Source organism: Hirundo rustica, chromosome Z (assembly GCF_015227805.2).
Source record: "Hirundo rustica isolate bHirRus1 chromosome Z, bHirRus1.pri.v3, whole genome shotgun sequence".
Lineage (NCBI taxonomy): Eukaryota > Metazoa > Chordata > Aves > Passeriformes > Hirundinidae > Hirundo > Hirundo rustica.
The window spans coordinates 2,776,750-2,803,578 of record NC_053488.1 but is presented as its reverse complement, the minus strand read 5'-3'; the positions used below and the strand labels follow the sequence as shown (position 1 = coordinate 2,803,578).

The 26,829-nt window shown below is 40.4% G+C and overlaps 2 protein-coding genes across 2 annotated transcripts in view; both read right to left on the bottom strand.

The window, feature by feature from the left end:
- Positions 1 to 11,570, bottom strand: part of PUM3 (pumilio RNA binding family member 3) — a 65,902-nt gene extending 54,332 nt beyond the window's left edge. Inside the window, exon 1 of the mRNA XM_040090402.2 lies at positions 11,438 to 11,570. The gene's annotated coding sequence lies outside the window, so the exon portion shown is untranslated. The remainder of the gene's footprint in view (positions 1 to 11,437) is intronic.
- Positions 11,571 to 26,218: 14,648 nt separating this feature from the next.
- RFX3 (regulatory factor X3) overlaps positions 26,219 to 26,829 on the bottom strand; it is a 100,310-nt gene continuing 99,699 nt past the window's right edge. The window contains exon 17 of the mRNA XM_040089932.1: positions 26,219 to 26,514. Coding sequence (XP_039945866.1) covers positions 26,276 to 26,514 — 239 coding nt within the window. The 3' untranslated portion in view covers positions 26,219 to 26,275. The remainder of the gene's footprint in view (positions 26,515 to 26,829) is intronic.

Sequence of the window (26,829 nt, the reverse complement as noted above, 5' to 3'; positions counted from 1 at the left end):
GCCACAAGTTCAGCTGAGGACATTACCTACAAACTGACCCACGGCCTGCTGTCTTGGTTGAGCAACTTCTCAGGAAGAAAACTGTTTTTACGGTTTATGAAACTTCAAACAATGGTTCTCAGTTTCTCATCACAACTGAGGTACTGCAAACAATAGTTTCCTCAGCCCACACGCTAATGTCCTCAGTGCTCTGCCCCTGCCATCCCTCTGCCCCCCAGCCTCTGCCATCCCCCTCAGCCACCCCTGACCCCTCATCCCCACACGTCCTCTCAGCCCCTTCAGCCCCACCATTGCCTCAGCTGTCCCCAGCCCCCTCAGCCTCGTGTCCCTTCAGCAGCTCCCACCTCCTTCAGACCTGAACTCCCTGAGGAGGACAGTGCCCTGGTGCCACCAGTAGCTCCCATTGCTCCTGTGAGTGACCTGGCTGAAGGCGTCAATGTGGGAAGGGGTGCAGAGCCGACGGGACATGGAAAACAACCCTGTTGCCAGTGAGAGGGCATCCCTGCTGGGACATGGACCACAGGCACGACAGACTGGCTGTGCTCACTCTGGAGAAGCCCTGCCTGGATGAGTGGTAGCACAGAGCATCAACCACTCCTCAGACCCAAAGGTCACCTGTGCCACGTGCATCAGAGCATCGCCTCTGTCTTGGGAAACCATCATGAGCAGTGCAGGTCAGTGACTGCAGATCTTCAGTAGCAGCAGGGAAAAAAAAGCCAAAAAACAATGTGGAATGTTCCATGGCAGAACAAAGGGAATAGGAGTGATGTAGTCACCCTAAAATGGGGTAAGGTACTTTTGCAAAAGCCTTAAAGACACTTAGGCTTTTGACTCAGAATGTGAAAGGGAAGTGGTGAAACAAATCAGAAGCTGGTCGCAATGTCCTGGGCACAGTTATGTTAATAAAATGAAGCACAATTGCTGGAATATGATATGGATAACTAATTGCCCCTGTTACCAGGTGGTATCTAGTTGCTAGGTGCTACATATTTATCTATGAATTATGAAATGCTGAAGAAAGGCTCACAGACCCATGTGTTAATGCCATTTCTGGGGGTTAATAATCAAAATCTGTTTTTATGCCTTGATCCTCCAAAAGGTCCTTAAATGGTTTTCTTTTTTAGTTGTTTTTTGGGGTTTTTTTTGCGTGCATGCATGCTGACTAATTTGGGAATTAAAGGTAAACTCCTTCTATAATATGGGGTATGAAGGAGCCTGGTTTTCAGTACTTGAGGGAGAGACGGCTCAGCCATTATTTGTCAAAAGAGAAATAGCCTTGTAATACGCAGGCAATCTCTGGCTGAAATTCAGTAGAACCAGATTATCAAGCCAAGAAGCTCCTGAAGAGTAAAGGGATTAGTCCTTTGGTGCAGTATTGTATAGACTTTGGGATTACTGTCATTGCAAATAGGTTGCTTGTCCAGAAAAAGAGGCCTATGTGCAAAATAAAAATAGCATGAGTGGTGGAGACAGCACTCCATCACCTGCAAATACTGTGGCTGTCTGATCCATTTCACCTTAGCTATGGATACTTGTGCTGGCTATGTGATTAAAACTTACAGAAAAATACAAACCAGTCTGCCTGGGCCAGCACTTTGGCTCTTGCCCTGAAAAAACGAATTGTTCTTGGATTCACAACAGGAAAATCAGACAAACCTGAAAAAACACTACTGACGCCTGACTTTGGTCAAGGTTGCAGCCGGAGAGAGAGGGCCGAGGCTGAATAAACTCACAGACTGATGCTGGGCCAACTGTGTATCACGATTTTGCCTGCTCACGTGAAGAAGGAAGTGGCTCTGCAGCTGGCAGGAGAGAAGTAGAGCAGCAGCCAAGAGTAGCTCTGGCAATTAAATTTTACTAGAAATAGTTGCTTTTAGGTTACAAAGCAAGTGGCCTGGCACTGGCCAGCAGAGATTCAGCTTGGCCACCCTCCCCCTAAGCCACATCACACAGCTGCTTGCAATTCAGAGTCCAGCCAGTGACCTCTGTGAAGCTGATCAGAGAGAGGGCTTCAACTTGCTCTGTAAGAAACAGGCCCAACAAATTGTCAGAGGTCACAGAACACTATTTTGCCCTGCTGGAGTTCTCACATATGAGGGGCTTTTTATCTTTAGCAAAATGTTCATTTAAATAAGTGAACCAAGCAGGCTCTGTCTGCTCAGCCACAAACTCATATTTTCAAATGCATTGAAGCATCCAATGCAATAGTCTGGAAGCAATGTCTGAGACTTTTTTAGTGGCTAATCAAAAATCCCTGATTTGCAAACTGTCTCAAACAAATTGCTGTTTACTCAGGCAAAAGCTTGAAAACTGATTGCATATTCCTGTGGTATAGCTATATTTAGATTTACTTGTAGGGGTCATTTATTACCTCAACGAAAGCTGCAGAATCAGAACAGATGTCTGGAATTCTAAAATAGGATTAACTTTACTTATACCATGTTTCACAGCCTTTCAACAGTTCTTTCTTCCTACATGCCCTGCTGCCCTTTGTCATTTCACAAGCAAAATCAGAGTCACTGGTCTAGTGGCAAAAGGGTCCCAAACCAACCTTCTTGTTATAATGAGGAGTAAGTCGTAGCTGTGCCATCCATTAGTTTCTTCTATAAGACAGGGGTGGTGGCATTTTCTCATTTTTCAAGACAGTTGAGTATAGAAGGAGGTGGAAATACTCAGATATTGTTATGAGACTGCACAAGACGAATATTTTCTTGCTGCTGTATCAGAGAGAGTCTACATTTCAGGAGTCTGCAAAACTCTAAACATCCCTTATTCCATGAAGAATCTCACACTGTGAAAATCTTTGTGGCTAGCCACATTTGCTATAGATGAGATAAAACCTCATAAAGATATGATATCAATGAACTTTAAGACATCATGTAAATGCCTAGAGAAATCTAGAGGATCTAGATAAGGCTTTGCTCTATATAACTTTCATCATGGACTGCAAGATGTGGTTACTCAGAAGCCTTGCAATGAGGTCCTTCTTGGCACAGTTAGCCCAAGCCACACTCAGAGCACATGTGAGAGCTGCATGCCCCTCCTGCTGCTCTGCCGGTGCTGCTCCCACATCTCTTCCGACCCCTGCTCAGCCTTATCAGATCCAAACTTCCCGAGACTGCTGCCTTCTGGAGAGAAATGGTCAGGCTCATCGGTACTGGCAGTGTTGGTATAGAATTGCAAGAGTGGAGTCCCTTATCTCTCCTGTACCTTTGTCATTCTCTCTTTGTCCCTCATCAGGTCAGTGCCTGTGGTAAGGACATCAAAGCACAGCAATAAAGCCAAGGTGCTGCCAGAGGTGGTGTGCAGTGAGATGCTCCCGGAAACACCTCTGCTGGACTTGCAGGCCTCTGCCAGGCAATGCAACCTCTGGACACCTAAAGACAAGTGAGAGGGATTGTCAAAAGCAAAGGCACCCCCAAAGCTTTCAGCGCTCCTGAATTTAGTACTTAAGCTCAATACAGAACAGGAATTTGTCAGCCTAGATTGCTGTTTGTTGTGAGAAATTAAATCCTCCTGAGATGTCAGCACTGACCATTTTTGCATCCTAAAGAGACTTTCTTGTTTTAAGCAATTAAACACCAGTGCTTTCTTACTGTTCTTACTGTTCTTACTGTGCCTCTTTATGAGTAGCCTCAGTAGTCGTAAATGTGTGAGCTACCGGGATACCACATTCACTGTCATTTCAGCACTGGCACGGTCCTGCTGCCTGTTACGAGTGAGAGGGGGAGCACTTGGGTAAGTCCTGACTTTGCTGCAGATTCCTGGGAGTGGTTCTGTTGGAGGCAGCCTGCACCCCAGAACTCACAAGTGCTTACTAATGGTTGATTAGGTCTATTGCAAGATGATTTATTGAATTAACAAAATTAACAGGCATAAGACTTTAAACAGCCTACTTTCTACACTGAAGTAAAACAAAAAGGACTACTAGTAGATAAAGTACAGTGTGTGATAGCGAAGAAATAGTATAGATTAGAGTTCAATGCAGTTTACCATCAAATTGGTGATGGAGTACACACAGAATTCTTTCATTCAGTTCCCAGGAAAGCATCCACCTGATTTGTGTCCAAACTGCGTGAGAAGTCCCACACATTTCCAGGGTGTGTGTAGGAAGTTTCTGCCTCCATGAAAGTTTGTGTAGCTTTTGTATTTTTTAAAGCAGTGTCTCTCAGTCAGGAATTTCCAGCTTATCTCCCCTCTTCTCATGGCCAGGTGTTTACTGGGAATTGTACCCCTGGTGCCACAGAGAGAAATAACTCACTAGCAAGTGATAGCTTAAAAATCAGAGAGCTGGCCTGGGTTAGCTCATCATGGTTATGTGTGGGGGAGAGTTCAGAGCACCAGCTGATGGACAGAGCAGATAAGCTCTTCTGTGGTAGGGAGGATGTCCTGCCACAGTGCCACCTCCTTGATTCCTCATAAACTCCCTCTCAAATTGCACATTAATGCATGCTCTGTTCCTCATCAATACTGCTTTTCTTCAAAACCTGCAAGTGTCCACAGTTTTCCACAGGCCGTTGAAAAATCTCCAAGTAACCAGACTGAAGTTTCATACTAAAGTGGTATCATCAGGCCCACTTTGAAAACAAAGCAAGCAAACCTTACATATATTCCCTGCTAGGTCAAAAGGCAAATGCCACACTGTCCATGATAAGGGATAATCATTTACCTTCCAAACAAAGTTTTGGAAGAACTAGAAATAGCCCAAAAGACTCAAGCATCTGATGCTTGAATAGAAAAGAAGCAAGCAGAATTCCATCTAGCTGCTTTGGTGAGCAGTAGCTGTTTTTAAAAGCCTTTTTTTTCAGGCCACAATAAGAGAAAATACCAATTAATGAGATGATTCCTGGTACATTTTCCGTTGGGAGCATCTGATCCATTGTACAGTTAGAACTGCTTCAATGAGCACCAGAAAATACATTTCTGAAGGGGGGCAGTTTCTACTGTCAAAGATGTAATTTCAGGTACTGCCTTCTCCAAACTACATGCACTAGAAATGCTTCCTTGTGGTGCTGCAAGAGGGGCTTTATCTTTCGCTAATCGTTCTGGTGTGATTTAGAGCAGGATTTTTCCTTTCCTTCTGTTTTGAATAACTTGTTTGCCATTCAGCAGTATACTTACATGCCTTGCTTGCTTCTTGGTAAAATTGGGAATGTAGCTGTTTCAGTGAATTTTTAATATTGAGAGACCCCTGAAGCCTGATGTAACCTAAAACTCCGACAACAACCAGAAGCTATGAACCTCTGCCACTTTATTGTATCCAGTTATAACTCCTGCAAAACCCCATCCTGCTATTTGAAAATTGATTTTACGCTGTTCCTGTCTACTTGACATTTAATGAGTCAGTACACCTCCTTCTTTATACAAAAAAATTCTTGGATGGCATGAGCCCTCCAAGCACCACACGACTGGTGTAAAGTTACCAGATTTGCAGAAAGAGAAGACCACACTCCTTTTCTAATTACAGATGCATTTATTTTTACTTAATTTTGGTAATTCTGTGTCCACACCCTTCTGAGAATATATTTACATTTCAACTATAGTTTTATGAGAATGAGCTACCATACAACATTTTAAAGAGAATGAGCTACCATACAACAGTGAAGAAAAAGTTGTGATAAACATGAGTTCTGATCCTTTAGATTTCAACCACAACAACCACAGCAAGACTGAAAGGATCAGATCACTGTAACCTCAGCACAGATGGTTTGATTTCCAGATACCTGTATTAAAGAGCTGCCCTTTGCTTTGGGTACAAAAGAACCTAATCCTATAAACACATGCAAGTGTAATGCCACCCATGCACCTTCCAGGTATATGCCAGCCGAAGTCAATGAGGATTTGGGCATGACTCATTCAAAATTATAAAGCTCAGAGAGGCAACTCTCAAAGAAGATGTGAAGGACCTTAAATAAATATAGGAAGAAGTGAAGGATCTTAAAGAAATACAAGTAATAATATAAAGTGTGATGATACAGACTTTCCCTGGGTTTCACTAATTTTACTAACTTACAAAACCCATGGCCTTCCATAATGAAGACCCCAACAATCTAAAAAATATACTCTTTCCTGTATATGTAATGCCCGAATTTTAATCCCTGTTTTGACTTGACCTAAAACATATAAGGACCAAACCACAAATTTATTACAGATTTTCTAAACTTTTTTCAACTGCAGAAGATAAGAAACTAATCTGCCACCCTCCCAGTTCTTAGGCTTTTCATTTACAACTACCAAGAGTAATGGAGATACTGTTACATAGAAGGTGAGGGGAAAGAAAAAAAAATAAGGATTTCAAAAGAGACCACTCATTTTTCAAAACAAAAATAAGGACTACACTTACAGTTTCATCTAAACCATCCTATCCATGTCCTTTAAGTAAAAAGACAGTTTGCAAAAGCATCTTACCTATACATTGGTGAGTTTTCTCTGTATGTAACTAGAGAGAAAAATTACATTATCTTTTAGGCTGCTGTTAAATTTTGTCAAAATATCTGCTGAATCAGAAAAATACTACTTTCTTCCCCCCCCATCACTCACTCCAAACTACTAGTAACAGCTAATAACCCGTTCTTAAAAAGGTGTCAGGGATTTTGTCTTTCCTCGTAACCTCAGGCAAAACAAACAATGAGTGAAGAGCTGGTGTAATAATAGGCTTTTGCTCAGAATTTACGCTTTGATGCAGAAATACACGGGTTCTGCAGCTGTTAGCTGTTAGTTCTTTTCATCTTCAACAGATCTAAACTTTGTTTCATATTAAAATTGCTATGACTGAGCACAATATTATCTACTTCTGCTAGGTGCGGCAAAGCTGGATGTGATTTTTTCTTTAGAGGCTTAAATCCTGTCTGTGTTTATATCCTTGACACTTGTAAGGGAAAAACAAATTACAGTAATAAATCAACAGAAGAAACAAAAACCACTACAAGATTCCAAGGATTCTATAGTAAGCTTGTAAAAGTATTCAAGAAAGCTTCTTCTGGCAGATAAGGTGGAAAAAAATAATTCAGACAAACTGTAGCTAATGGTATTTCAGAGCAATTAAGCAACACTATAACTGAATTAGAGCTGCCGTGCCAAAGTCTGAACCTTTCAATAACTTCACTGATCTCAGTTTAAGATCACTGAGATCTGTTTACATACCAATTTACACAGGATAGCGAATCCAAGAGGCTTAGCAGCCCTGGAGAAGCCACCACACATATTTGCATCTTGGGATACTCTGCTATCTGCTCTTAAGCTTCCTTAGATCCAAGTAGGTTGCAGCCCTGGATTTTCTTTTGGCCTTCTGAGAACACTCCCTGGACAACAATTTTCTACTTTCTTCTGAGAAGTTCTCACTGTTTTTACCAGAAATTTTGCAGTTCTATTATGATCATTCCATAAACCAGCTATAAATTATATTTTTAGTATTACACCCCAAAGCAATGCACTGTGTCAGATAGCAGGATTTCTTCTGGTCAGCACCCATTAAAATGTTTTGACTGAAGGTCAGAGTCCTCTTAGCTACCTTAGGTAGCTGCCTACCTTTCAAGAGGTGCTTTGCAGATTACATTTTCATTTCCAAATCAGTGATGATGAACTGTCCCAGACAGTGATTCGGACCAAGTGATCATCTGTCTTATTGACAATGCCTCTCCTCCACAAGAGCCCTCAAGAGTCTTGTCTTGGTTTGAAAAGACAGGTATCTGCTAGGGAGAGGCAGGCCTCTCTAGGAAGGGGGAATTCCAATCCCTTCCCTCCCTGTTATTATAATTTGGAAGATTAAAGAAAAACTTTTCAGTCAGAGCTATGGGGAAAGGAATAACAGTCCTTTACTAGTAAATAGGACAGACAAACGACAACAGCAATTATAATAATAATAAAACAGAACCAAAAACCCCGAAGGGCTTTGTCTCACAAGTCCTGGGCAGTCTGATCTCTTGGGATCCCAAGAGCACTAAACCAAAACGGTGGAAACTTGGGACTGATGACTGGAAATGGTGGGTTGTCCCGGCAGGCAAAGTGAGCAGTGCTGAAGAAGCCCTGGCGCCGGGACCCAGGCTCACTCAAAATCCAGCAGGGCAGGCAAAAAACTCTGAATTCCTGGGCGCTCCAGCAGATGATAGAATTCTCAGGACCGAACCCCTCTGTTAACCGTGGAATCCACGCAGCTACCAGTTGCCCGAACGTCCTCCCCGGAAAACTGAGAGCACAAAAGAACTCCCCACCCTCAGCTCCTGGGAGCCTTTCCCTCCCAGTAAACTAAGTGATCCCCTTCTTTTGTAGCACCCTTTAACTATCAGTATTTAGCCTCCTAGCAACTTATGGGGGGAAAAATTCCACAGGAAAACTTAATCCCCAACAACTCTCCTTGGGTTCACAGCTCACCAGAATCCATGGTCTTCCTGACAGATGCTCCTCTGAAACCAGTGCAGCTCCAACTCAGAGTTGATCCCTCTGCACCACACTCAGAAGTATACTCAGCTGCTGCCTCTGGCTCCTGTTCTGGGGAATGTCCAGTCTTTTCTTCTTTCTCCACATATATGAATACTGCATTGTGAAGATTCTTGCTTTCTATTGTCCCACACCTGAAACAGGCCCATTGTCTGATAAAAGCATACCACCTTTCTCCTTGTTTTAACATCCTGTATTTATCTGCCAGTTTTTGCAGGAGCCAGTTGTTCCACTAAAGGAGCAATTCTGTTGCTTCAGGGTTCCCTTCTAGGTAACAGAGTGGTTGTACTTAGATCTCTTGACTGCAGACCCTGTATTGCCCCAGCATGCATCCACATGAAGGATGAGTGTTTAAGGCCTGAGCTGGTAGAATTATTAGCAACAGCTGCAAGTAAGGGAGCACAAAGCCCAGCAGCCAGTCACCCACAGTATAACCCACTCACTTGTCAGACTTCAAAATCACTCTGAGTCCCAGTAATAAACTGTGTACTCTACATTATGCAATGCATAATGTCCACATTCCTAGTTAGCTCGGTATTTAATTACTGTTATTAAATTACAGACAGTAACACAAAAGATTCAGACAAAATGCCGCAATGATACATGAAGTATACGAACTACAGAACAACTGAGTGCTGTAACAACATCCAGTCTTGATGGATCTGAACTGGGATTAATTTTTGACCAGACAGTTTGACCAGAAGTATTTTATCACTTGAAAATGCACATAAAAAGTGCATGGTTTACTCTCTATAAAAATATTTCCCCGAAAATATTCTCTTATTGGTAAAGAAAATGGATGGCTTTGAAAGCTAGAAGTTTTTCATTTTGTTGTTTGTTTTTATTACTTAAATGACAAAATCACTGAGGTTGGAAAAGAGCTCTAAGATCATTGAGTCCAACTATTATTTTTTTTTTCCAGACTTACCCAATATGTAGCTTGGGGACATAGATTTAGGCAGGAAGATTGAAAATAAACTAATTTTCATCGTTTCGGTGTGAAGCAGGGAGGGGGGAAAAAAGTCAAGATTTCAAATTATGTCAGTTCCTTTTATTGCTTAAATAACATATATCTTAACACCAACAACATAAGGCAGTAGAGTATGATCAATTCTGTTTGATATTTGTAAAATAAGTTTTACTTTTCACAGCAAAATTGTCTCTTAGGTGAGAAAATACAAATATTAGTAAGATCATTCTAATAAGCAGATACTAGTGTTAGAAAAACACACTGAATTAGCAGTACTAATAACAGGCTGTACCATCTACCTATTTGCAGATTTCTTCTCTTACCTAACACACAAAGTATTCAAGCATCAAGTTGCTGAACTACCAGATACCATTAAAAATTTTTGTATTACCCACAGGGTCTGATAGGGCATAACTTGAACACCTTCTTGTGAAAGGAAAAGAAAAAAAGAAGAGAGCCTGCGCCTCAAAACAGGTTTGCAGTATTCCTCTCTTTCAGCAGCAATGACACACCAATGCACCCTCATCCAAAAACTTTCAAATGTGGTTTAATTAACTAAAGCCCAGTGCTGTTGGATACAAAATTCTCAATATACCCACAGTATAGCATCAAAGTTTTCAGTGGTAGCGTATGTGAGCCCTTCCATTAATATAAAAATCCCCAAACCAAGAAACTGTTAACTTTGACTTTTTCTCTGCTTCCAGCAGGTCTTTCACGTGAAAATATGAATATGTGTATAAAAGGAAATACCAAGAGAACAGCAACTACAGATCAGTCTTCTAAGAAATACGGTGGCAGACAGAAGCCCGTATCAGCTGTGATTAGTGGCTGGTTTGTGTCACTCATGCCCTCTTAAATGACATTAGATGACTGAAAACACAACTCCATATGCCAGTATTAATACCGATTCATTTACATTGCTGACCAAAACCCAAGCACAACTGTAAAACATCTATTCCATCAATCCTTTCAGAAGTTACTGAGATCCCTTTTGAAAAACCAAAGCCACAACAAGCACTGCATGTCTAGAACAGCTCCAGACTGGTCTCATCCATCCACCTCACTAACTACTTTCTATACATACACCAGTTTCAGGTGGGTTTTTTTTTTTTTTTCACCATCTTCTCCTCACCTAGATCCAGGCAGCTAGTTTTATTTTAAAATTTCAGCTGTGCTATTAGCCTGTAAAGACATGAATTTGAAAGAAAGACTGCTTTCAAGGAAGCCAGTAAAGGTGTCCATGCAGACATCACTTAAGTGCATCGTAAGCCAGTCTACCTACAAGTAGCAGAGCCAGAGAGAATTCAGGGCTAATCAGCACAGTGCATCCCAAGGCACTGCTGTGCTCTGCTGCCATCTCGGCACAGCAGTCCAACCAGCAGCAGCAGCAGAAAAACAAACGCAGTTATGTTCATACAGCTACAGATTGGCTTCCATTACTTACTCCATTTCCAGCTGGTTATTTTATCACTCCCATTCGACTTCATAGCAGGAAAAGACCATGTTCTTCAGGTAAGGGGGAAAGACCTCTTCTGACCATCCCTGCCTGAAGTTACAAACTCCAGAACAGAGAAGAGAGACGATCCTGACACGCCAGCCTTGTAGCTTTTCCCCGCGGAGCAGCTTCCGAGCGCCGAGAAGCGCTTCCCCGCTGCTGGGCTCGCTGGCAGCACCAGCTGCCGGGGCAGCAGCGAGGAAAACACCTGAGGCCACATGTTCCGAGGGCTGAAGTGACCCCGGCCTGGCCAGGGCTGCTGCTGCCGAGCCGCAGACCACCGCACACCGGGAGAGACGCGGCCGCGGCGCCCCCGGCCCCGCTCCACGGCCACCGCCGGCACTTGGGGAAGGCGAGGGAAGACGGGAGAGCCTCTGGCACCGCACCGGGGCTGCGTGCAGTGCTGACAGCCCCTCAGCCACAGCACTTCTTCCCGACGAGCCGTCAGCAGCAAGTGCCCGGTGCCCTCACGGACCAGCTGCGTCCCGGCGGAGCGGGATGCGGGGAAGAAAAAGCCGAGGGGCTTCGGTGCCTACCCGAGTGTCACAGTCACGCCCGCGCCGCCCTCTCTCCAGCTGCAGGACGTTCTGGTCGCGGCTGGCGAACTGCAGTCCCCCCGGCAGCTCCTCCCTAGCGCGGAGCATCCTCACGCTTCAACGCTGCTGGTGCGGAAAGAGCACGGCCGCGATCCGCGATCCCCCGCCCGTCCCCCCAGCCCTGGAGAGGCAGCGGGGCCCGCGGGACGAGGAGGGGGTGACACCGTGAGACCCTTCCGCCCATCCGTGCCGCCCTGCCGGATGACCACGGCGCTTGGAGGCAGCCCTCTGATGAGATCGGAACATGAGGCTCGAGGCAGCGATGCAGGGAGAAGGTTCACGAACCCCTTGGGAGTTCGGTGTCCTCCTCCCTTGGCGTTTTCCCCTTGGCTGTATTTTCGAGTATCCTAAGGGTGCAACTGTGATGTCCAGCAGGGGGTGTCGCTGTTTGGCTATAATAGTTTTCCCTGGATTGCGTGTTTTTCGTTGGAAGTAGGTAGTGCCATCCCAGCCCCGTCGTGGTAGAAGGAAAGAAAAACCAAACGTCTGTTAATTAGTTTCGTATGTACGCCTCTGTGTCAAAAATACACTAGGAAGGTTAATGAATCAATATTAATTAAGATATTAATGCTCTTGGGTTTAAAAATACCGTGTGAGCTCACTGTGTTTCCAGACATTTTGTAGTATGTGTTGTCAGTGATCTCTGGACCCAGGTGGTTACATGGGCTATCCTGTCTGGAAAGAAAGCAGATGTACCCACCCTGACTGCATTCAATGGACTGTGTGGTTGTACAGAGCGACAATCTCTAGCATAGTAGAGAACTGTTCATCAGAGAATTGTTCCTCTGAGCTTCTTTAGCCACAAAATACACAGAGGTGGCACACATGTTGCTGAACCTCTCTTTGCACTAATGGCTGAGAGGGTTCACCTATAACAATAACCTCCTGAGTGTTCTGTGAGAGAATTTGGTGTTACCCCTGTATGAAGGAGGAATGAGGCCGTCTGCATGTGCCATCAGGTGCAGAGTGCACTGCACGCAGCCAGTGCTTCAGCACTCGGCAGGATTACTTACACCCAAAGCCAATTCCACAGCCTCTTAATTAACGTCTACTCCAAAAAACAGCGACTTCTGGGCTGTCAAATTGATTATTGCAGTGAAAGGTTGAATAAATACAGGTAAGGCAACACTGCACTTGTTTAGCACGGAAGAAGGTATTTACAGGTAGCTGAAATCCAGGGTGAAATACAGCTGAATACAAATGCCTGGTAAGAATTGTACAAGTCTGAACAGCTATATGCCTGCGGCTCCAGTACACTAGTTTTTAGCTGCAAGAGTGTAAGGTAGCAAACTTGCTTCCTGAACCAGATATATGTGGTTTTGAGGAAAGAAGTGGGGAATGGGGACATGCAGGGAAGAGTTCCGAGATAATTTCTCGGAATAAAGGCGGCCCTTTATGAAACATACACTGGGCAAATGTGTTTTCTGAAGGCATAAATTAGTTTTAATTATCAAACTAAATAAGAGGCCAATGTGTCTGAAAAAACTCACATGTATTCCTAAAAGTCTGAACAACAACAGCTAGTGTGAACTTGGACTACTGAAGACAGGAAATTTTGATCATTCCTTTTAAACTTTAATGCACATGTTGAATTGTTAGGTGAATCAGTAAAAAACCAAACCAAACCAACCCTTCCCCGCCCCCCCCCTCCCCCGCCCCAATGATAATTTCTGATCATTTTCCTATCCAGATTTCCATCAGTCTCTTTAAACTATGGTGTTATTCAAGAATGTCAGGAAATAACTTCAAGGGTTATTGCACAAACAACTCACTACCCTCATATGGTGAATTCCATCAAAATTTGACTGTAAACACTATACAATGTGTTGCTCACCTGAAACTGCTACCTTGTTAACACTTTATTGTGTGTGCACCATTTTGGTTTCAAAACGGATCTTTGGAAATAACAGGAAAACAGTTTTAAATTCAGTTTTGTCTTTCATTTGCCATCATCAAAGTCAGCAATATCTGTAGTACTAAATTAATGCTACCAGCGAGCTTGTCACTATGCTAAAAAGACTAGATTTTCCACACATCTTGCTAAATCAAGTATTTTTTACCTGAAACCAAATTTAAGTCTAGAGGTGCAACAATATGTTTTATTAAACATTATTGTTAAGCTGCTGCTTTGACATTGAAGGCTAGAACAGATCAACCAGCATTTGTTCCACAGGCATACCCTGTGCTGTAAACAGAATTGGGTTTGAATGTCTCAGCCTTTCCCAGCTGCGCTGTTGTCTCTGCAGAGCCCCATGGCTTTTAAAGTCAAAAGCAACTGCAGTTACAATCCTGTTTCATGGGTTTAAAGGTATCAGATCTGGTGGTGTTAAATGAGACTAGTTCTTTCCCCTTCAGGCATCACAACAGGATTTGCCTCTAATGGATTACCTATTTGACCACTTTTTATTTTTAACAAAAAGAAAAGTCCACCCATACTTTAAGGAAATCTAACTAAATTCTCTTTAATAGGAAAAAAATGAAAAAAGCTTGATTTGGGTACATTATTCAGAATAGATATTGTTAGTTATTCTGGCAAACTTGCCAGCAGAAGCAGCCAAAACCAAGTCTTTTCTTGTCTACTTGTTGGTGTAGTAAATCATGGATTTGAATTTGCTGTAATAAGTGAATGGAAGTAAAGTGTGCAGATAGAAGAATTATGCTTCCCAAAGACACACATAATAGTCCACCAAGAAGTTCACAGGAAGGGAATGTGGTCATTTATGTGGTGATGATTAGGGCTGTCCCATTTTATTGCAATTTTAATTATTGCACCTTTTGATTTTGGCTGTTTGACTTTATTGGGTGAAACTGGAGGAAGAAGGGAAATCTAAGTTTTTCTTTGGCATTGGAAACCACTGAAGACCAGGAAAATAAATTGATGAAGTGATTGCTACTGTTCTGAGCAACAGTCACCATGTCACTCACATGGACCACTAAATTCAATGCCTGTGTTGCAACAGCACTATCTGTGATCCTAACTTCAACATATTGCTACTGCAGCTTTTTCAGCTGTTTGTGACACAGTCTTCCAGGACACGATTTATTGTGGGGAAAGGTAACATCCAGCTGCAGAGCATGGAGACAGCAGTTTTTTAATATCTCTTCCATCTAGATCTCTGAAAGTATGTGTTTTAGTAACAAGTGGGTTACTAAATAAGTACTGACTGACTACATCTGTAATGAACTCTGATCTTAAAAGCAGCAGCAGATCTTGTGTACAGTGTGCCTGTGGCAAATGCCTATACACGGAGTTACTTTTCCTAGAACAGATTTGCTTATAAAGCATTTAGAATAACATGTCAGCAGTAGCACATTTCAGTCAAGAAGGGATTGTTTTGGGTTTTGAACAGGAAAGTCCTACATGGTAGGTTAGTTAATGTATTGGGAAGTACATGTACAATGGAATTTAGCAAAATTTTGAATGAGACAAGCAGAACCAAGTCAGTATAAAAACTCTCTCTAGCATACTGTTAACAGTGCCAAAAATAGATCAAGGTTTCTTCTTCATCTTCCTTGCCTTGGTAGTGCTTTTGTGGAAAAAATAATTGGCTCATATTTCATGTGGTTTTTGGCATAGACCTTGATACAGAATTAAACAACTGATGCACACTGGATTGCTGCAGGCTGTATGTGATTTTACATAATTAAAGTGAATGCTTTAGTTAAGTCAAATTAAATACACTTACAATAACTTGATGTAGAATGTATCTTACTTATTTGACAATAACACTGTGCAGGAAATTACCTTACAGAAGTAATAGAAATAATTTATTACCTTTCTAACATTTCTGTTTTCTTCCAATACCCAGTATTTTTGAGTTTCTCCTGCAGTTTATGTGTACTTCACACTTAGAGGTCTGGATCTGTGCATCTGTATTACTGTAAACAAAACTTTCATAATAAAATGAGTTCCATTAATATGAACAGCAACAGAGGTTGAATTTTGCAGGGTCTTCCTGGCAGGGTTTTCCTGTCAGTGGAAAAGAGCTGAGCAATGTAGGCCTGTTGACTATTTCAAGAGCTTGGTTGGTGTGTGATCCCTCTAGGGACGATGTCCCTGTGCAGAATTTTTTCCCAGGTATGTGCCAGAGAAAAACCTAATTTGTCTCAGCAAGGCACCTGCTAGAAAATGAAGCCTCATCTCAATTAGCAAACCAATTAAGAGTATTCTGTAAACATAGAATAGCATGGGGTAGCACTCTTAGGGAGTGATTTGATTGTATTGAAATGGATGATTTTGATGAAGATGGCAAGGCTGAGTGCCTATGGTAAGACAGAGGGAAGGTCAGCAGGGTGAAAGTCGTGGTGGGAGTCTGTTACAGACCACCCAACCAGGATGAACACGCAGATGAGGCATTCTTCAAGTGGCTGGCAGAAGTCTCGTGGTTGCCCTTTTATGTGTGTATGAGTTCAGCTTGCCAAATGTCTGTTAGAAATAGAACACAGCAGAGAGGAAGCAGACCAGGGGGTTCATGGAGTGTGTGGAAAGTAACTTCTTGACACAGCTGGTGAAAAAGCCTACCAGAGGAGATTCCCTGCTAGATATATTTTGTTTTGGTTTTTGTGTATGTGCTCGTTTTGGCAGGGGTAGAGTTAACTTTCTTCACAGTGGCTGGCATTGGGCTGTTTTTGGATTTGTGCTGAACTCGGGGTTGATAATACAGAGATGGTTTTGTCACTGCTGAGCAGGGCTTGCACAGAGCCAAGGCCTTTTCTGCTTTTGGTACTGACACACTGATGAGGGGACCGGGGGTGCCTGGGAGGAGACACAGCCAGGACAGGTGACCCCAGCTGACCAAAGGGATATTCCAGCCCATGTGGCATCATGGATTAAAATGAAAGTGATTCTCTTTGGACTGTTTGCATGGCTTTCGCTTTCCCTATTTAACTGTCTTTATCTCAGCCCACAAGTTTTCTGGTATTTACCCTTTTGATTCTCTCCCTGATCCCACTGGTGGGGGAGTAAGCAAGTGGCAGCCTGGGGCTTGGCTGCTGGCTAGGCTTAAACCATGACAATGAGCAACGTAGGACTAGTGGGTGATGCGGTGGTTGGTGGCTGTCTTGGGTAGAAAGACCATGAAACATCAGAGTTTTTGGTACTGTGTGGATTAAGGAGGGGCACCAGCAGAACTTCCACCTTGGACTTGCATCTAGCAGACTTTGGCTTGTTAGGACCTTGATTGACAGACTGTCTTTGCAGTCAGTCGTGAAGGACAAAGGAGTCCAGGAAGGCTGGATGTGCTCTAAAAAGGAATTATTAAATATTCAGGATCAGGCTGTCTCCTTGTCTAGAAAGACAATTCATCAGGGAAAAAGAACAGCCTGGTTAAAGAGAACTTGGGGGAAAAAAAATAATCTATCATCTTTGGAAGGGAGGTCAAGTGACTTAAGAGGACTGTAAGAGTGTTGCAAGATCACATAGGGAGAAGATTAGAGGGCCCTACTAGAACTTGATTTAAGACAGAAAAAAAAGTTTGTATAAATACAGTGATAGCAAAAGGAGGGTCAAGGAGTATCTTCAAGTGTGGAATGCAGAGGGTACTGTACTGATAGGGCATGAGGAAAAGGCATAGGTACTTAATGCCTTCTTTGCCTTGGTCTTTAATATCATTCCCTCTTGTCCTTGGGATATCCAGCTCGAGAAGTTACCAGAGCTGGAAAATTGGTGACAGAAGACAAGTGAAGCCCCCATAATCCAGAAGGAAATGGTTAGTGACCTGCTGTGCCAATTAGACACTCACAAGTCTATGGGTCCCGGTGAAATCCACCCCAGAGTAATGAGGGAACTGGTAAAACAACTTGCCAAGCTACTCTTAATCATCTACCAGCAGCCCTGGTAACTGTAAAAGTTCCAGGAGACTGGAAATTAGCAAATGTAATGTAATGCCCAGCTGCCAAAAGGGTTGGAAAGATGATCCTGGGTGACAGGGCTGTCATTGTCAGTCTTACCTCAGTTCTGGGAAAGAACTTCCATGGAAGCCCATTACATGGCACGTGCAGAGCAACCAAGGGATCAAGCCCAGCAAATATTTTAAAAAGGCAGGTCCTGCTTGACCAGCCTGATCTTCTTCTGTGACAAAGTGACCTGCTTAGCAGATGAGGGGAAGGCTGTGGGTGTTGTCTATCTAGACTTGAGTAAAAGCATTTGACACCATCTCCCAAAGAATCCTCCTATAAAAACTGCTTGTGGCTTGCATGAGTGGACTCTTCCATGCGTAAAAAACTACCAGGATGGCTGGGCCCAGACAGTGGTGAATGGAATTAAATCAAGTTGGTGGCCAGTCAGCAATGGTGCTGCCCAGGGCTCTCTTTGGGGATGGTCATGTTTAATGTCTTTATCAATCATCTGGGTGTTGCAATTGAGTGTCCCCTCAGTCTGCAGAGGACACCAGTCTGGGTGGGAGTGTTGATCTGCTGGAGTTCAGGAAGGCTCTGCAGAGGGATCTGCACAGGCTGGATCATGGGCTGAGGTCGATGGTGTGAGGTTCAACAAGGCCCAGGGCTGGGTCCTGCCCCTGGGTCACAACAACCCCAGGCAGCTCCACAGGCTGGGGCAGAGTGGCTGGAAAGCTGCCCACAGGAAAAGGAGCTGGGGGTGCTGGTGACAGGGACTGAACAGGAGCCAGCAGTGCCCAGGTGGCCAAGAAGGCCAATGGCATCCTGGGCTGTGCCAGCAATGGTGTGGCCAGCAGGAGCAGGGCAGGGATTGTCCCCCTGTACTCGGCACTGGTGAGGCTGCACCTCAAATCCTGTGCTGTGTTCTGGGCCCCTCACTCCAAGACAGACACTGAGGTGCTGGAGCGTGTCTAGATTAGGGCATCAGAGCTCATGAAAGCTTCAGAACACGTCAAATGGGAACACTTGTGAGAAGTGGGTTTGTTTAGTCTCGAGGAGGCTCAGGGTGCACCTCATTGCTCTCTACAACTGTCTGAAAGGAGGCTGCAGTGAGGTGAGAGCTGATCTCTTCTGCTGAGCTTGCAGTGAGAGGACAAGAGGAAAGGACCTGAAGCTGAGACAGGAGAGATTCAGATATCAGATTTTTTTTTCCCCGTTAGGGTGGTTGGAGATTGGAACAGTTTGCCCACAGAGGTGGTGGACTGTCCCTGGTTGTTCAAGAGGCATCTGGGTCTGGTGATGTGGTTTGGAGGTTTATGAGTGACAGGGGCAGTGCTGGGTGATCTTGAAGGTCTTTTCCAACCTTGACAATTCTACAACTCTTTAGGTGAAAATGGTCACTGCTGTAGTTGTAGTCTTGTAAGGTAAGATGCAATGCAAGGACCGATATTGCACTGTAATAAGCTTTTGGTCTTTATCTGAAATTATAGACAATGAGTGGACTGTATTTTATAGCTGAACATCCTGAGAAAAGTAAACTCTAGGGTTGCAACTCTTCTACCTTTACCACAGTTTCGTGTGAAATACTTGTTTTAATCTTGTTATTTTGATGTTCTGGAATCTGTTACTTGGTGGGTTTTCCCCGTTAAAACAAAATTCAGCATTTCTTCTTATGAAATATGAAACATAATATGAAACATGTATGGTGCCTGCAACACATACTAGACACCCATAATATATGTGAAATGGCAAGATTAGACCTTCAACTATGTTTTGTGGAATTGTCAAAACATCTAACACACTAGCATATTGCAGAAGTCGGTTCTGCTGGTACCAAACTGACACCACTAATTCCTGGAGGCCAGAGTCTGCATGCCTCTTAATGTTAGCTGTTAACTACATACATCTGTAATGGGAAATTACTGTTAACATTGAAATGAATAAGTACATTACAGTCTCTATTTACTGGGAATATCACAGCAACTCAGTTGAACTGACACTTCCTAGGCGACCCTGCCTTGGCAAGGTGGGCTGGATTAGATGATCTTCAGAGGTTCCTTCCAACCCTAGCAGTTCTGTGATTCTGTGATTCAAAGTACTTGTGGTTTTTGCCATCTGAAATGCACTTGTTACTTAGTTCTGTTGTTATTAAAGAAATAAAAATGTGGTCTTATTTCAAAGGTGTAAGTGCAATAATTTTTCTCTCAAAATCAAGAGTACAACATACAGTCCAAAATATCTAGCTGTATAAAAACTGGAGCCATTCAGATATGTTTGTAACAAGAAAACAAATTTATTGATTTTAAAAGACAAGACACAATTTTGTTTTGAAAAACACAAGAAAGCTAGCCTGAGTTCAAGTCTGAAATATTCAGAAAAATCCTACTGTCTTTAGTATGTTCCAGTCATTTTTTTATACAACACACTAAAAGTTAATATATATTTTTATAATTATAAAAGGTCCCCAGTTATTGTACAGTACACAATACAAATTGCCAACAAACTATTATTTAGCTCCTGCCAGTTTTGAGAGGACATTATATACTAAAAGATTTAGCATTTGTCACAAAAATCACATCAGGAAATACGTATTTACAAAATCAAATACATTATACAAAAAAAACCATCACGTTATTCTGTAAAGATGTCTTCTTTAAATAATTAAAAAGTATATTCAACGGTAGCCCAAAAACTGGAAAAGAACATTACATTATCTCACACATACAATCTACAAAAAGTTGCTTACCTCATTTACATAATATATTCAGTCAACTGGAAAATAAAGAGTTTGAATATGTCCTAGTGTTATGATGTTTCTGTGCTGTGGGACTGGATAATGTAATCTGCCACTTACTAAGTGAAATTTAAATGATGGCACTTAAAAAAAATACAGTATAAAATAAATGCAACAAGGGAAGTTTCCTAGAAGGTAAGAAAGCCCTGAGTGATGATAAAATTACTGATTGGTAGCTCTAGAATTAACCTAATTAAAGTTTACCACCTCAGGCACAATTTTCCAAGTTTTTGAAAGGCACTCAAAGTTTCTTTAACAGCCTCATTGGTTATTAACTGTAAATCCAAATTTTCAGTGGGTATGAGTGGAAATGGGCAACTTGCTTTGGTACAAAGTGATATTTTCCCAACATATTGTAAATTGCTTAACTGGGTCACTTTAAGATGGGTATTTAATGTTTAAAAACAAGGCAGTCACTTTAATGTCATATGGAAGGAAACTTTACTTGGGGAACCCATTAAATATTCTTTGTGTAAAAAGCTTTTGCTGGTATCAGTGAGACAAAAAGAATTGAACTGAGTTCCTATTAAAAACCAATCAATTCAAGGTTGTTCCTCTGAAGTCTGTGCTCCTCCTAAAATGACTTTTATTATTTCAGAGTAAAATTAATCTAGAACTGAAAATTCCTGTAAGTTGTTTGCACCATAACCAAGAAAGTGCTTAAGAACATACAAAGAACATCTTCCTGAATTAGTGTTAAGTGAGGCTCATTTGATGCCCACAGGCTTTTTCTGGGCCTTGTTTTCTACAGTGAATTTCAGCCTTAATGAGCAATCTCCAAGAACAATTCTTACCAAATATTTAACTACTCAGGGCTTCCAATCCCAAAATGCCAATTTATTTTTCTCAACAGGAAAAGGAGGAAAAAAATCAGAATAAAACAAGAGTTAAAATGATCGTTTTCAAACTAAGGCATATTTTACTTCAAACAAACACTAGGCAGTCACTTTGTAAGTGGCTTTTACTATTTCTTAGTTAAACTGGTAAATTAAACTCAGGTCTACTGGCACATAAAATCACTAGCAGCAATGATCAAGGCATGCAAACTCAGAAGCATTTACAGTAAATTATGAATAAAAAAAGTTGTTAAATTAAAACCCTTTGAGTATTGCATTTATGTTAATTAATTATGCATTAATTTGCATTAACTGACTAAAAATGTTTACAACTTACTTGCACTATACTACTGACGTAATTCCCTTAAATAACTTTAAATGATACCCTTTTCTTTGCCTTCAGCTAGACTTAAATAAGTACAGCTGCTTTAGTGTTTGCTAACTGATATTGCAAGAAACCAGTAGAAAATGTACTGTATTCTCACTTAGTAAGGTGGCATCAGTATCTCTAAGTTAAAAGAATCTTTACTTGCTGCTACACTTGTTCCCTTGTTCCTGTAAGCAGTAATTGTAAGAACAAAGGGGCTTTTAAAAATATTTGCTCGTGCAATTTCTAGGTTGCTTTTAAAATTCTGACATTCAATAAGGGCCATCCAAACTGTACCCTTGTATGTGAAATTTAATAAAATACCTTCATCTTCTAGCTAGTCATTATTGCAGTGACTGAGTTTTAAAAGGAGTATTAACATATTTGTGCACTTTTTGTTCCTGTTTCTTACAAACACTGCCAAAAATTTCAATGCAAACACATCAAATATTCTGCAAAATTCATAATTACTAAACCTTCTTTTAATCCTAAAGATTTCTCTTTTACAGTACCAGAGTATTCCAATACTAATCTATCTCAGGAAATTTTCAAAATAGCTGAATATATTTACTAAACCTTTATTTTCTAAAGGCATCTTAAAGTAGACAACTTCCTATCTGTAGAATCATGTTTGATTTTCTTTGTATATATATATATGCAGTTATGAAAACCAGGGAGCTGAAGTACTGTTTTATATAACACAGTACATATCAATGGCAACAAATATTTTGCCTACATCTACCGAGCCCCCTATTAATACAAAAAAATCCCCATATTGTATGCAAGTATTTACTTTAGACATAATTAAAAAAAAAGAAATTACAACACTGTAAGCTATTTCAAAGTATATGCTCAGTGGACTAGTTAAATTATCTAAAAATCTTTGTTCCCATCATGGTACTTACAATGCTCAAAGGGTTAATGCAAGGCATTATATCAAATTAATTTCCTAATACTAGAACTAAGCACTGTGTTTATGCTTCTATTCCAGTTTTTATTGTCAGTGTTTATTCACCAAACAAATTAGCAGAGATACTAGAATTCCATTTATCAATTTGCTTTAAACCGTGTACAAAGAGCATGTCCTGTTAGTGTGACGAGGGCCCAATTTTCAGAAATTCATCTTGCTCTCTCAAATTTGTATTTTAGACTCTGAAATTATTGTGGTGTAGTTAGATTACTAATACATCTGGGGTTTTTGTCAGCACATTTATGGCTCTCAGTGGTTGGTTTTGTTTTGTAAAAGCATTCTGGATTAAATTGGATTGCAGTGCATCTCTAACTTGGGTATTTTTCTAAACAGTGCAGATGTCAAAGATGATAATGATAAAGATATCAGATAATTTCTCCTAGGGAAAACAACATAAAACAAAAAGTGTTTCAGATATTTAAAAATACCTCGCTTTAAATTAAATTTGTTTATAGACCTATGCATTCCTGAATGACAGAACATTATTTTCTTTTTTGAACTAAAGGCAGTAATGCTGTAAATCACCATTTTATAGGCAAATAATTTAACATCTATTTTCCAAATTTTTATGGAACTTTTTAAAAATGAAGGTGCTTAGAGCATGCTACAGTACAAGTGGAAAAACTGAAAAAAAGAAAAAAAAAAGAAAAAAAAGTTTTAAAACCAATTTTAGCACAAGAAAGATGAAAATGTAACAAAACACTTCAACAAACAGAAAACTTTTGAAAATTGGGCCCTGTGCTTTGAAAAGGTAGTTCAACAAGACCTCTTCCCCCACACTGTTCGCTGTGCTATTTTTGTGCTAATGGGGGAAATGCCTCTGAAACAATTATTCTGGATTCCATCTCAAGGTTAGATAAAACACATAAAATCACGTCAACTCTCATAATGTCTACCCTGTGGACACACGCTACACCTCTCCATGGCATCGACAGCAGACTCCAGAGCTGGTGTGGCGGTGCAGCCGCACGCTACACACTACAGAATACACGCTGAGGTATTCGTATCTCTCTACTCAACGACTACTAAAACCCAGCTATCAAACAGCAAGAGTGTGCAAAATGTTTTATCTAAGTGTCTGATTGAAATTTCAGTAAAAAAGAACCGAAACAACAACAACAAAAGACCCCCAAATCTCCTTAGTTTGCAACACAGTAAGATAGTTGCTTTAAAAATATCTTGAAAAATCTTTAGAATTTTAAGCGTAAGAATACGGACTCCAGTCAGTTTTCTGAACCTGTCAAAGTTCAAATTTGTCTTGATAATTCATTGTTTTTAGAAGATATGAAATACATTCCATTTTTTGTATTCAGATTTTTGTTTAGTTTTTCACTTTATGACAGTTAACAACTGAGTGGAGTGGAGAGCTAAATAATGAGAGATACTCAAGTCCCACAATATTTAGCAAGCTAGATTTACCTTTTACAATTGTACTCTTTTCTCAGCAACAACAAATTCAACATTAAACCAAGAAAGCATAAAAATAAGAAAACACAAACAAACACAAAAATTAAAACAACTACTACAGTATTAAAAAAAAGCTAAAAATGAAAAAAAAAAGTTGAATTATTTCACTTTATTTTACTTGTAAACATTTTATAATGCACAATGAAGGGGAGTAAATATTTATCACAGCTTAGTTTTAGCATTTTTGGTGAAGGGTACAGATGTGCTGATTTCTAAGGAAAAATCAGGACACACTGAGCGATATATGTGACAACAAAATCTATAATGAGATTCAGTGCATTTATGAGTTTAGAAATAATGAATATAAACCTCACTTTTACTTTTTACTGAGGCAAAAGTCATCTACTGACTTTAGTAGGAATTATGCTTACACAGAATGAGCTGGATGGGTTCACAATTCTGCAAAGGGATTAAGATTTATTTTTGTGCACCACTAATAGTGTTAGGACATTTTTGTTTATGTGCAGCTGTATTTGGAGCATATGTAAACTCTAGCAACAAACTTGTTTGCTATAAATACACTTCCATTTTACATGCTCTTCTCCCATTTGGTATATATGACTTTAAAGTCATTTTCAGACACACTAGATAAACCAGAATAAAAGAATCCTAATTTTTTTTACACAGTCTTTCCTGTAAAGTTGATATTTTTGTGTTCTCATTCACTTTTTGGTTTTTTTTCCCCCCTTATTTAATTTCACTACTTTAGTGTAGCAAATTCATGTGTCTGCATGATGAAATGCTTGTGAAGAAAAACTTGCATTCTTTAATGTCAATTAATATGGTCTCTATAAACTGATATTATTTTACCATTAAAATGTAATATCTGGCTGATACACCACAAAATATAGAAATTGAAAACATGCACTGCATTATGTACCTGCTCATTTATTTCTTTTTAGTTTTTAAAATTAAAAGTAGGCAAGGGCTTAGAAAATATATAATCATACTTGGGACTATGGTCAATCTACTTTGACATTTGAAGTTGGTATTAAAGCTAGTTTTGCTTTCCAAATTCCCAAGCAAATTTTATTTCTATTAAAGTGAAATCCAGCTAGAAACAAGAAAAAATAGGTCTATTGTCATTCTAAGAGGGATATTAAAATCATTTAATAATAAAAAAATCCTTTTTATACTTTTGAAGGCTGTGTAACCTGTCCTTACTTCTTAGGGAATTTGAAAATGACAGGCACACCTTGTTGAATGAATTTAAGAGTTAAGAATAACAAAAAGTACTAAGTCTTAGCTTCAGTTCTGTTTAAGGCACCATGTAATAGCCGAGGTACAATGATCCCTGATGTACATTCTTAAATGGCAATGGTCCATCTAGCCACCTATTCAAATTCTACACAATTGGGAATAAGTACAAGTGAGGTGTGCCAGTTACACTGCCTTGTCTAATTTTTGTAAAAATTTAAATCCACTTTAACAACAAGGAAATGTTTTTTGAAAGGAAAATGATGCAGGTTGCTACATTCCTTGCATTCTATAAATCATCTTTTCTAAGAGCAGCAGATTGAACCACTAGTAGGAAAAGACCTGGAATAGAAGAAAGTCATCCAAATGGAATGTTTTCCTGTATGTCCAGTTCAGCATAAGTAGCACATACACTTAAAATTAACAATAATCAAGTCGCTTCCATTTTAGCTTCAGTTTCTAACAACTACAGTGCCACTGAACAATCAAAAGCGTCTGTCCAGTGGCCTCACATATAGAATCAGTAGTCTTCAAAACAGAGGAACTGGTATGCAAATAATATCTGAAACTGTTGATTTTAAATGAAGCTTGCATTGTTTACATCATGTTCAGATAATTAGGTATATTTATGCCATACAGATTACCACATTCTAATACGATTCCGTCATTTAAACAGCTTCTTCCTCACAGGAAGAAACGATGAGATCTTCTCAACCCTCCAGCATTATTACAAAAAAATCCCCCTGAATACTCACAATTTTATCAAAATAGTGTCTTCTCGTAGTACGATGAAAAGCACCTTTAATAACAAATTTGATACATCTGCTGTCAAATAAGTATGCCTCCAGTGTAAATCAAAGAAAATAGTTCTTTTGATATTTCACAGAAGTGCATCTAATTAAAAACCTATCTATATGAAATCAGCATAATAACTAATAATTAACATTAAAATATTTTTAAAACTATGAAAAAAATTAAATTATTATACGAGGACAAAACATTAACATTAAACTTTGCAAAAAAAGTCTTCCTTGCATTTGATACAAAGAAACCTCTTCATATTGAGCGGCCAATGTGAAATGATTTCGTTTACAAAACCTTTTTTTGTTTCTAAGCAGACCTCGCAAAATACGTACACCCATTCCATTTAACAACTCCAACAAAATAATGATCAGAACAGTTTACATTTGACAACAGTCAACCTTCGGACTTATTCTCTTTTTTTTTTTTTTTTTTTTCTTTTTCTTTTTCATGTTAAAACTAAACAGCTAATGCAATGGGGCGTGTGTCGGAGGCCAGGGCAGGTTTCACGTTAGACTGCAGTGTATGTGTTCCCAGTAGCACTGCATTGTCTGATAGTCTGAGTAGTTGCAACAATGTGCTCATTATGAATTGGGTTCAGGAGGTTCTGCTGTACTCCACTCTCAAGCACTGGCTGCATGCAGCCCACCTGGAATGCCTGGTTTAGCTCAGTTTTCTCCCTCTTAGCTTGTGGCTCTCCACTTTCATCCAGCTCTTCATCTATTTCACTTTCAACTTCGCTGCCCTCATCTGCACAAACAAACCAGCATGTAACTACCACAAAGAGAGAAGTTTCTAATACAAGGCTCTTCTTTTTTTAAGTAATAGCTGAAATACAGGGGAGCAATCGATAAAGCACAAACTGAAAATTAAGATTTTAATGGAAAAAAGTCAACTGTTAAATAGGTAAAAAGATCTGGGTTTGGTCGCGTGAGGTACACACTTTTGGTGTGGAAAAAACAACTGAAATCTCAAAAGGTCCAACAAATAATGTTAACTTCGTATAGGAAAACGTCTAATTTCCTAAACATGATGAATAAGAGTTGTTACTTTTAGATACAGATA